We start from the raw sequence: 12,321 nt of genomic DNA, 5'->3' as shown, positions 1-12,321 counted from the left end.
ATTCTCTAAACCTTTTAATAATTTACGATAGATGATGAGATCTCCAAACTCTTGGCAATTTTACATTGAGAAACATTCTTCTTGAATTGTTGCACTTTTTGCCTGTGCAGTCTTTCACAGAGTGGTGAACCCCTCCCCATCCTCACTTCTGACAGACCCATCCTCTCTGGAATGATCTTTTAAAACCCAATCATGTTACTGACCTGTTGCCAAGTGACCCAATATGTTGTGTGATATTCCACCAGGTTTTTAGCAGTACACACATTTTCCAGTCTTTTGTTTAATCTGCACATATTTTTCAAGAAACAATAAAATGTCTCCGTTTTAACATTTGATATGTGGTCTTTGTACTATTTTCTATTGAACATAGGTTTTAAATTATTTGCACATCACTGCATTCTGTTTTTATTTACATTTTACGCAGAGTGCCAACATTTTTGGAAGCAGGGTTGTAGTTTGCCTGGTATATTATATGCATATTACTATTCAAACCCATCCTCTTCCCCTGCCACATTTTCTACATTAGGGTCAGTCATGTTATGAGGACTCCTTAGTTGTACGATGTTGTACAGATACAGACTGCGTGTGTGTGTGTGTATTCAGATTATGTGTGTACACTATACAGTATGTCTGTCCCAAAGCTCTGACCTGAGTGACTCAGCCTGGGTGAGTAAGCGAGGTACCTCGGAGGAGTCTTGTCAGTGGCCTCCTTGTTTTCTGTTTACTCAGGGAACCAATCATCAGACTCCGCCAGCCTCTATTCATACCCAGGATGACTGGCGTATTGTTAACAGCAGTGTCACAAGTGGCCTCGTCAGTAGCTGCATTGGGGATGACTGTGCTGCTGGGAAGACCTCAGTGTCTCCAGCCAATAAATTATACGAGTTGGAATTGGAGCCGGTCAGGGGTCACTGTCTCATGATATCACCCTGTTGACAATGGCTGTTGTAATGGTGACGGTGTGTTTCACTCAAGGTCAAATCCTGCACACAGCTCACTCATAGTCACCGGAACACTGATCATTTTTCAAATGTCACGCAATTCGTCTTGGAATGTTGCGGACTATCATTTTTCTCTGTGCCAACTCTAACACCATGAAAATATGTAGACAACGTTTGCTTGTCCGTAATCATCCACCAACGATTTTAATTATGTTGAGTGTCCTTAAAGGTGTGTTGTCATGGTACCGTGTGTTTTCCTCAGCCGTCCAATGCAGAAGTGGAACTCGCGTGTTTCCGAAAGCAGGCTGTGCTCAAGACTAGCGATACCCTAACCCCGTTGATCTCTGTTTGTGAAACACCATGGTCGTCGTGTGAACAGAACAGCTGGCGTGACGGGTAGTAGCATCCTGACCCATGCAGCCGGTGCTAGAGAACAGGGGAACCATGGGAACGATGTTCCGACTGGGCCCGTGTAGTCAGGATTTACGGCGAGGTCTGCTGAGGCACCCAGGAGGCCGTGACCCAGCGATTACGGTCCCGTCCTCTCACTGTTCTTTGGTGATAGCGGACATATTTTGACATTTGCATGCTCCTCTACACCGTCACACTACTGCTGATGTACATACAGAAATCTACCTACTCAATACTTATCCACCTACTCAACCTGTGAAACATGCTGAGATTCACTGTGGAATCGGCAGTGAGACAGAGGAAGGCTTGTGATCTACAGAAGTACAGTATATATGCACCTGTTGCTTCAGTGAGGAAAGGGCCCAGAATACCATTACTCATATATACCATTACAGCTCAGATAAGAGATTATCACATGAGGAAATACCATACCTAATAGATAGTATATATAGTATTTGATTACTCATGCACAGCTAAGACCAGAGATTTTTATATTGTGGAAAAATATAGCAGAACATAGGGAAAATCAAGGCGGATAGATTATAATGATGACTCATAAGCAAAGGCCAGCGATTATCACATCACATGGGGAAATATCACAGCTGAGAGATAATATTGAATAATCATAAGCAAAGACCAGAGATTATCACATGGGGAAATATCATGGCTAATAGATATTATTGATTGAGAGCTTAATTAAGAACTGTAAATTCTTTTTAACGACCAACACTGTCATACATATGTATATCCAAGAGCTAATAATAAAATTAAATACATGAAATAAACAAGTATTTATTTAATTAAAAATAAGAACACCATATTTTATGCACAAATACTGTATGTACAATCACTTTCACAGAAACAGTGTCCTCGCTTGGTGGGCAGATTGAATCTTCTAATACACTAGGGTTCGAGAAGAAAATAGCTTTTTAGTAGAGTAAGGCAACAAATATCTTCAAATATCACCCCTAACACCAGTAAAATGTACAGTGTGTTGTTGGTCATGGACTTGGAAAGCAGGTATGTCAACTGATAGAAAACTGAGATCAATTTCTTATGCATTGGAAGTGGATAGTGAGCGGTGTTTAGTGACATACACATAGGCCATGGTGATCACAGTGAAATATTATTTCATTACAGTATCATGGAAAATTGTATTCAACTGAGTTTCATTCTAGTGTGAAACTCCAGAGACAACATCTCAACAGAGTTGGCATAATACCAATATCATGATCCTTGATTTCTTTATGGTAAGAAAATCTATATAAAAAGGCTTAACTTTTTGGTCCCTCAGAATCTTGCTTTACGTCAAATATTATGTGTTTATACTAGGAATTATGTATACATATATACATATGAACATACATGTACCAAAAACAGACATGTATGTCATCATCTGTATGACAACATGTTGTCCCAAGGTAAGGGAAACTTTCCTATCATGATAAGTTTCCATTGAAAAATATTTTCAATATCATGATGCTGGCATTGTGGCAAATCTCCAAACAATTAAGGCTACAACATATCATTAGGAAAGATCTGACAACCATTCTGAAAGATCTCCAGTGTTCATCATAAGAGTCCTGTAGTTTCTTGAACTAGAGCTAGCACAGAAATTCTGATCTGGAACTGTCACTCTTGTATGTCATTTGGGAGTCAATGCTGGACCTTGAGCAAAGAAGCATCCTCTCTTGGGACTCTTGGGTTTGCCTGCGGGCCCACATTTCAGTCGGATTAACGTTTAAGGTCCTCGGCTTCATCGAGAGTGTCTCAAACTTCACGTATGTGTCTTTAGATAGCTCTTCATCAGAACCTGGCACACTCCTCTTGCAGTACAGTGACAGGATCTTATAGATCAGCAGACCAATGACAGCTACAACCACAGCACAGGTAACGCCACTGAATATCATCAGCACCTGGTTGACATCATCGTCCTCGATAATGTCCAGAGTGAAGAAGTCAATGCAGGGGTCTTTCCTCACCGCGCTCCCTTTTGCAACCAGGCAAACCTGGTACCTCGTTCCAGAAGTCAAGCCTCCAAGGAGTACTTTGCCACTCCCGGCATTGGTATCCACTGTCCTTTTGGAGTCGTCCACTTCATCGTAAGTGGAGTAAACGATGGTGAGAGGAGCATCACCGGGCAAACCGTCGGCCGTCCAGAGTAATACTGCGCTGTACGGTGTTTCCTCCACAACCTCCAGATCCTGGATGCTTCTGGAATCACCCTTCATATTGCTCTGATCTGCCGCCAGCTTCCTGTCACTGCCTGATTGGATCTTGAATGGTTTGGATGGGTCTCCCCGCCGCACGCTGCCAGGCGTGGGTTTCTTGTTTGCGGGGACAGGTGGCGATGTGGGTGGCGGTGTGGTTGCAGCCGGGACGGCGGTGGATGCCGTGGTAATAGCGGAGTTTAAGAAGCCTGATGTTGGAGCAGCGGTTGTGGTGGGCTGGCTATCACCTCCAGTTTCTGCGTTTGGTATCTGCTGGTTCATGGTTGTAGCGACATAACCTGCCACAGACAGGGTGATGGAAGCCTCTGAGTTACCGGCCACGTTCTTAGCCTTGCAGCTGTACCGCCCGTCGTCTTTGAATGAGATGCCATTCAGGCTGATAATAGACCATCGGACACCCTCGCCCGGAGATTCCTGGACAACTGTAGGTAGATCATGAAAACGCCAACATTTAGTAAATGTCTAAATGTAGACTTCAAAGGCAGGTTTTGCAGACATCGATTAAGACTAGTCCTGCTCTAAAAACTCCAGCTCAGTGGATGCATCTATTGAGTTAGATTTTTTTTGTCCAGGACTTGGCCTAGTCTTTGTCAACAAAACTGGGCCAAATTGAAGTATAAAGATCAAATGCAGAACAATCGAATAAACTGAAATATAATTTTTTCGAACCAAAAGTTACTTCTGATAAAAGAAACGGTTTGCCTTTCCTTCTAACGTGGTTTCTGATGGTTTATACCTGTGTTATTCACGGGTGAGCCATCTGAGGTGGTCCAAATGAGGGTAGGTGTGGGAAAACCTGTGGCATCGCAGCGCAGAAGCACGTTGCTGCCTAATGTGGCTGTGATCTTGGTGCCTGACATCATGACAGACGGCTTGAGACATTGTTCCAGTTCTGCCCTTTGAAACAACACCCCGACCAGATTCTCAGGCCCGCTGCAGGACAGGAACTGGTCCATGAATACCACTGACGTGTCAGCCATTTTGGAAAGCTCAATCAGCTTGGAGATCCTGCAGTCGCAGACCCACGGGTTGTCCTGGAGACCTGAAGTGGGCCAAAGAGGACATGTTTTTTATTGGTATGTTCATTAGAAATGCACATTTTTGAGGAAAGGCCTTGCATGTGGTTCTAAAATTAAAATCTTACTAACATTGGTATGGTGCGCTAATGTGTCGGTAAACTTGAATAACCTCCAATTGACAATAATGATGGTCAAATTGTGAGATATCGCTCACAAATAACATTAAAGCTATTACCATGTTACATATAACAGGGAGTAGGTCTCAATTAGAGCCTCTTTACGTAAAGCCAATTTGCTAAAGGATTAGGTACACGTATTAGCTTTAGCAGAACAAACATGCAATGAACACACAAGATGTAAACACTATGCGCACACTCTAACACCTATACAGATATACACTTATAAACACCTATACAGTTATGTCATCTTCCACTCTATCCTTTATGTACACACGTTCACTCACTCACACACACACACACATTTCACCTTTTATTGTGCTAGTAGGGACCTAAACAATTATTATTTCCATTCAAAATCCTATTTTCCCTAATCCCAACTGTTGACCTATATTTGTTGTCTTTCACAAACACAAAAATGGCTGAAATCAAACTTAATTCATCAGAATGCTTTGGTCAACACCCAAGCGATTTTTCCCCACACTGTAGTACATAGTACCAGATTTTGCAGATATGGTTGTGCAAACTACTCAACCCTCCTACAATAACCAGAAGCACATTTTCATGCAAATGTTTTCCTCTAACAGCGAAAAGACAAACAGTGGAAATTGCTGATCTCATCACTGAATGTCAGTTTTAACATCTGTTCATCCATTAACATCTAAATGTTAAAAAGCACACAATCATCAAAGTTGCAACTTGTTGACATAATTAAATCAAATATCTATTTCATTCAAATATTATGTCCAGACAGATAAGTATCAAGGAATTCTAATATAATATTTTTTAATTTGTTGGTTGTATTCACAAATGCAATTAAAATTTTGCAACATTTTTAATAAAAATGTTTTAAATGTCATTTTCTTTGAAAATATGGAATTTGAAGTAATGTATTCACTTATTTGAGTAAATCCAGAAACCTTATTTTTATTGTAGAAATAATAATTTTTTTCAGGTAATATTTACTAAGCCTGTGAATAATGTTTTACAATACTCACTAAACCTAACTGTAACTCTGACCCAAACTGGAATTGCAATATTTACCTTACACCCTGAACCAGAATTAACCTGTTTCCAAATGGGAACATAATTTTGGGGGGGATTTTTGGTCCATACCCTGACACAAACAAATATGATAACAATGTGTTAGTGCTTTGAGTTGCAGAGACATTTTAACTGGATTTTTTATCTGTTAGTAGAATGCCTCAGTTAGCCATGAAATTCCAATTTTGAAAGTGTTTTTTATGACTTGTGGCAAATAAATGTGCATACATCAACAGCGCCAGTTTTACATCCAGTGGCTAGAAATAACAGAATGTATCTTTAAATACACCTTTAAAGAACATACACTACTGTACGTATCCCTTATGAGCTAATCTAATCAAAACCCCAAATACAATTTAAACTTGTTTTTTAAATCATGTTTAAACATAACTTTAAATAAGAAATATATAGCATCAAAACTATTACGTACGAGAATAGAAAGTGATAATATTTTCCCAGCACCATTTCTTAGAGGTGCACCCCCTTCACATGATCATCCTTCTGATATCTCTTTTCAATCATTGGTTTAGAAGACAAAATAAGAGTGACCACTCCTTCTAGCCAATTAAAACAGAGAGATCTGTGCATCTCCCTCCCTAAACATGCTGCACACATGAGACTCATTTTGATACATTGAGGTAATCATTTATAGAAAAAGGTGAGATCCCTGTTTTAGAGTAGTGTGTTGTTAAATGTGAACCAAAATGTTGGTGTGTTGGCTGCTTTTTTTCCCCGTTTTTATAAGTGTCAAACGTAATGGTGTGATCTAAAGAAAAATAAATATATATACATTAAATAACTGTCCCATTGTTGAGTCCCAGTAATGTATGTATTTTTGTTATTATTATTGTTTTAACATATTGTTGGTGAATATATAAATACTCAAGATATGTCAGTTGTTACATCAGCTTTCCATTTACCAGTTGGCATGACAATGAAACATTGGGTACAGCTGATGACATGCCCATCTGTGAGGTTGAATATAAAGCAAATCAAAGCATGGGAAAATAACTAATTCTATTTGTCCAAGCCAGTGGTCACAAATTGATCAACTTCTTAACTTCTTATGTGCCTAAAATAGGTTGATTTGGTAAACTGCAGAGATGGCTCCCATAATTTGTCTTCCAGATACTCTATGTTGTCTATTCATAGTAGTTTAGCAATTAAAGGGGGATTTTCCTAAATAAGTGGATCTTTCAAATGATTCTTGGAACCGGGGAAGCCGACCTCCTGGTGAACCAACTGCTCCCGATTTGAGACGGCCAAGTGCAGTCTTAAATCCTGCCCAACCAACAGCTGTCAAGGGCAAAGGGTCCTGCAGTCATGCCCTGCTCTCAGTCCCACATCATACAGCCACACCACATCTCCAGTTCTCTTACCAAGCACCACTTTCGGAGACAGATCGGAGGTGACAGGCATTCCATTGAACGGCGGCCAGATATCCATCAGGTCCGAAGACAGAGTGGTGAGCCGGTTGCTGGAGACATCCAGGTAGGTGATATTAACCAGGTACAGGGTCGCCTCAGCAGCAATAGAAGTCAAGCGGTTGTTGTGAAGATCCAGTGTCCTCAATCTGGGCATCTCCTTCAGGGACGCCCAGGGAAATGTGGAGATCAGGTTCCCGTCCAGCCGCAGTTCGTGGAGGACCTTGAGGTTGTAGAACGCAGCAGCGTCCACAGAGGAAATGGAGTTGTAGGTGACCCACAGGTAGCGTAGGTCATTCAGGTAGTAGAAAGCTTCTGTGGGGATGCGTCGCACGCCCGTCTTCTCAACACGCAGTTTGACCGTGTCCAGGGGGACGTTAACAGGGATGTCAGACATATCCGGGTCATTGCAGAGCACTGACCTAGGATAAACAGAACACATACATATGGTTTAGATATAGATAGAGATCTCCATATATGTCTCCAGCAACATGCTGACCACTATATATACACTCACCTAAAGGATGATTAGGAACACCTGTTCAATTTCTCATTAATGCAATTATCTAATCAACCAATCACATGGCAGTTGCTTCAATGCATTTAGGGGTGTGGTCCTGGTCAAGACAATCTCCTGAACTCCAAACTGAATGTCAGAATGGGAAAGAAAGGTGATTTAAGCAATTTTGAACGTGGCAGGGTTGTTTGTGCCAGACGGGCCGGTCTGAGTATTTCACAATCTGCTCAGTTACTGGGATTTTCACCATTTCTAGGGTTTACAAAGAATGGTGTGAAAAGGGAAAAACATCCAGTATGCGGCAGTCCTGTGGGCGAAAATGCCTTGTTGATGCTAGAGGTCAGAGGAGAATGGGCCGACTGATTCAAGCTGATAGAAGAGCAACTTTGACTGAAATAACCACTCGTTACAACAGAGGTATGCAGCAAAGCATTTGTGGAGCCACAACACGCACAACCTTGAGGCGGATGGGCTACAACAGCAGAAGACCCCACCGGGTACCACTCATCTCCACTACAAATAGGAAAAAGAGGCTACAATTTGCACGACCTCATCAAAATTGGACAGTTGAAGACTGGAAGAATGTTGCCTGGTTTGATGAGTCTCGATTTCTGTTGAGACATTCAGATGGTAGAGTCAGAATTTGGCATAAACAGAATGAGAAAAGGGATCCATCATGCCTTGTTACCGCTGTGCAGGCTGATGGTGGTGGAGTAATGGTGTGGGGGATGTTTTCTTGGCACACTTTAGGCCCCTTAGTGCCTATTGGGCATCATTTAAATGTCACGGCCTACCTGAGCATTGTTTCTGACCATGTCCATCCCTTTATGACCACCATGTACCCATCCTCTGGTGGCTACTTCCAGCAGGATAATGCACCATGTCACAAAGCTCGAATCATTTCAAATTGCTTTCTTGAACATGACAATGAGTTCACTGTACTGAAATGGCCCCCACAGTCACCAGATCTCAACCCAATAGAGCATCTTTGGGATGTGGTGGAATGGGAACTTCGTGCCCTAGATGTGCATCCCAGAAATCTCCATCAAAGATGCTATCCTATCAATATGGGCCAACATTTCTAAAGAATGCTTTCAGCACCTTGTTGAATCAATGCCACGTAAAATTAAGGCAGTTCTGAAGGCGAAAGGGGGTCAAACACAGTATTAGTATGGTGTTCCTAATAATCCTTTAGGTGAGTGTACATATATATATATTTAAACTGACCATCTGTATGTATTTTTATCTTTCAGTCTTACCTAGGGTTTCATTGTATAAGCGTTTCAGCCATACAGCTCGTCAGGTTAGTTCTTAAGAACCACATGGTTTCTTTGCTTCCAGCCCAGTAGCATACAATGAACCACCAAATTCATCCGATCACCGGGGCCTAAGTTGATTCGTGTGCATAAACGCTTGGCCAAAAGCCTAGACGACTGACCAGGAACAAAGAACCCTGAGCTGGATGGTATTAGTTGGCCAGTGCTTTATGTTGCCATCTGTACAATCTATATTTCCAACACAGATTAGTTGTTTATAACCTAGGGCGGTTCAGGGGTCTCATTGATATTTATGGTTATTGTACTTTCACATTTTGAGTAAGTTAAAGAAAATATATCAGCTGTGAACTATAACCTCTAAAGATTAGAAATGGCTGTTCTTTATTGATATATTAGGAAATAATAAGGGGAAGAATCAATCTTGTTTTTTATCCATATGGCATTTTATTTTAACAAAATGAAGATATTTTTAAGTAATTGTTATCCAGGGACATTTGTAAAACCAGTATTTAATGTTTGTTAGGTCTGTATTCAGCAATGTAAAAATGAATAAATGAATAGCCTGGACCAGAATCTCAGAAAGAAGGGACAGTACTGAACTCATATGAAAGTCTGAAAGAGACACAAGGGTAACATCTGGTACTGTAAATCTATTCAAACTTAGAAGCTGTTCAACAAAAATAAATCCTACCTGCTGCTATAATGCTTTAATGCAGGTATTGATTAAATCATTTTAAAAAGACATTGTATGCAATGAAAAACAGAGAGACTCATAGACCCATGCATATATCCAAACTGAGATCTGGTGTTTAGAGGCTGTCTGAATGTTAACCACAAAGGAATTATTTGATACACAGAAAGTGTTTGAAAACACAACAGAGATACTCTGAATCACCTTCAGTTTTACTTCAATCTGATATAGGTGTGATTTTAAAAGTACTGGAAAATACTTTTGGGGTTCCATTTCATTGGATGTGAAAGGCAGAATTAAATTGATGAATTGCCTTAAGATAATTGATGAGAAAATCCTCTTGAGTATTTTCACAAATCATTACTTACACATCAGATTAGAAACCGTGAAGTGGAAGTGGGAATTTAATTGTTATCTTTGGGGCCAGCAAGATGGTAATGATTAAATTATAAAAAAGAATCAATAGAATTTTACATGTTGTTTAAAATGGGTATATTATGATTCTAACCAAGGATACAGAAAATCTAAATATGATTTGAATATACTTGAGGATGTAATGTTATGAGCATGTTGAAGAAAGAAAACACTTCTGTGTTAGTGTTAAGAAGCTTGTTGTGCCATGAAATGGATCTATATTAATGAATAACAAAACAAAAAGATACATTTTCATAATTGTACGACATTTTCATTACTTAATGGAAGATACAATACCTTGCAATGCATTCAATCAATCAAAGTGAAATATTAATATGCTCCAGAAGAATGTATCAAATTCTGAAAGAAATGGAACTCTAAACAATTATGTATTTTGTAGTGCTCAGTTTCTCTAAAAACAAAGCATTGAAATGGCTCAAAACATCTCTGAATGATGTGTTTCAGTACACCAGGGCAGATGAGGTATCTCCTTTATATTGGTGTCAGCTCAGTTGACGTTTAGTGTGACATTTCAAAGACCTTCGTTACATTGTTTTACACTGGGTCCGTGTCACACTATAAGTAAATACCTAAAGTCGCGCAGGATCCTCTAAGAAACAAAAAATAATAATACCTGGTCCCTGTGGCGTCAGTCCGTCCCTGGTACACACAGCTGCACTGGGAAGGGCAGGAGGAATAAGCCCAACTGAAGCAGCTCAACAAGACATGGGCGTAGAGAAGGCAATGCATTATTCGCCCGGTCAACCCACGGTGGTCACATCAAAAGATCAGAAGAAAGAGGAGAGACCGAGACATCCAAATTCATCTAGAAATGTTGAAACAACACAACCGGTCTTCTCTAGAAAGGACAAAAAAAAAAATTCGGAAAACAGAATATTCCCGGAGTCCCTCACACATAAGAAGTGCTTACAGGTGACACCTCGTTAGGACGGGTGAAGGGGGAGGACAGTGGAGCCAGATTAGTAGAGGATTTCACGGGGACGACTGGGTCACGCAAGCCAGGGCAGGGAGGATGGAAATCAGCCTTGTGAACACAAACGCTAATCGGCTAGCGCCTTTCTGCCAGAGAAGGTGTCCCCTCAAGTGATCCCCCCTGGGATGGCCTTCGTTTAACCCACTTTCAACACACACCTGCATGCATACGTTATATAAACTCCATACACACACACACACACACCCAGACACAAACATACACACACACACACATATAAACTTTGCTAGGCCTTTTTCTGAAGGCTGCGTGAGGGAGCTCCAAGTCACACCAGGGTGTCAGCCGTAGTCTGGGGCCTGATTTATCTACCTATTGAGTGGGAGGCCAGACTGTCCTGGGAATGGACTGTCCTGGGAATGGACTGTCCTGGGAATGGACTGACCTGGGATGGACTGTCCTGGTGACCAACAGCTACCAAAAACATGTGCACGTGAAGAGCACAGAAATACAGAAAGACACATACATACGCACACGTGTATATGCTTCTAAATGAGTTTTACAAGCAAATACACTCTTACTGACAGATCAGTTGCTTAAAACTATTTCCTCAGGTGGCAGAACAGTACACGTGATAATTGTACTGCAACCAATAATGATCCAAAGAGACGAGGGCTGCATGGCACACACAAGAGGAGCATTGGAACGTCTATTATCAGCTTTTTTTTCTGAAACATTAAATTAGCTTTAGGTACATGTCTGCTGATTTAACAGTGTGTTTGTATTCTACCTCTTCCAACAGGCTGGTTGAGCTCTGCAGGATTAGAAGCCTGTAACTTGTGAACTGGAGATGGGTGATTTTGATGTCTGGGGCGGGGGGAGCTTTGTTTGAGCTTGTTGAATGCATCCTAATGATACAACTTTGGACTTCTACTTGGTTGTCCCACTTAGCTGTGTTAAAATGTTTTCACCAGCAGCAATACATTGCTCTCAATGGGAGCATCTGCTAAATGACTAACATGTATAAAAGGATAGAGCATGCCAGGGTTGGGGGTTCAATTCCCGCCAGGGGCCAGAATGAGAAAGTATGAAGATGTATACACGCAGTCACTGCTGTAAGTCACTCTAGATGAGGGACTTATATACAGACATACATTGATTTACACACAGTGCTAAATGTTGCGGTGTTAACCCAAGCAATTTCAATCCAACTCAATTGTACATACA

At 40.9% G+C, this 12,321-nt stretch overlaps 1 protein-coding gene across 1 annotated transcript; it reads right to left on the bottom strand.

Moving 5' to 3' along the window:
• Positions 1–2,128: 2,128 nt before the first annotated feature.
• Positions 2,129–12,287, bottom strand: lrit3a (info leucine-rich repeat, immunoglobulin-like and transmembrane domains 3a). Its single transcript, XM_010899708.4, has 4 exons — positions 10,780–12,287; positions 7,202–7,668; positions 4,320–4,625; positions 2,129–4,005 (listed from the first exon to the last, which is right to left on the bottom strand). Exons 1-4 carry the CDS (start codon positions 10,893–10,895, stop codon positions 2,957–2,959), a joined length of 1,938 nt encoding a protein of 645 aa, XP_010898010.2. The 5' UTR covers positions 10,896–12,287; the 3' UTR covers positions 2,129–2,956.
• Between the last annotated feature and the right edge of the window lie 34 nt (positions 12,288–12,321).

This window comes from Esox lucius, chromosome 4 (assembly GCF_011004845.1).
Source record: "Esox lucius isolate fEsoLuc1 chromosome 4, fEsoLuc1.pri, whole genome shotgun sequence".
In the NCBI taxonomy this organism is placed as follows: Eukaryota; Metazoa; Chordata; class Actinopteri; order Esociformes; family Esocidae; genus Esox; species Esox lucius.
This window is presented reverse-complemented; position numbering and strand designations above follow the sequence as displayed.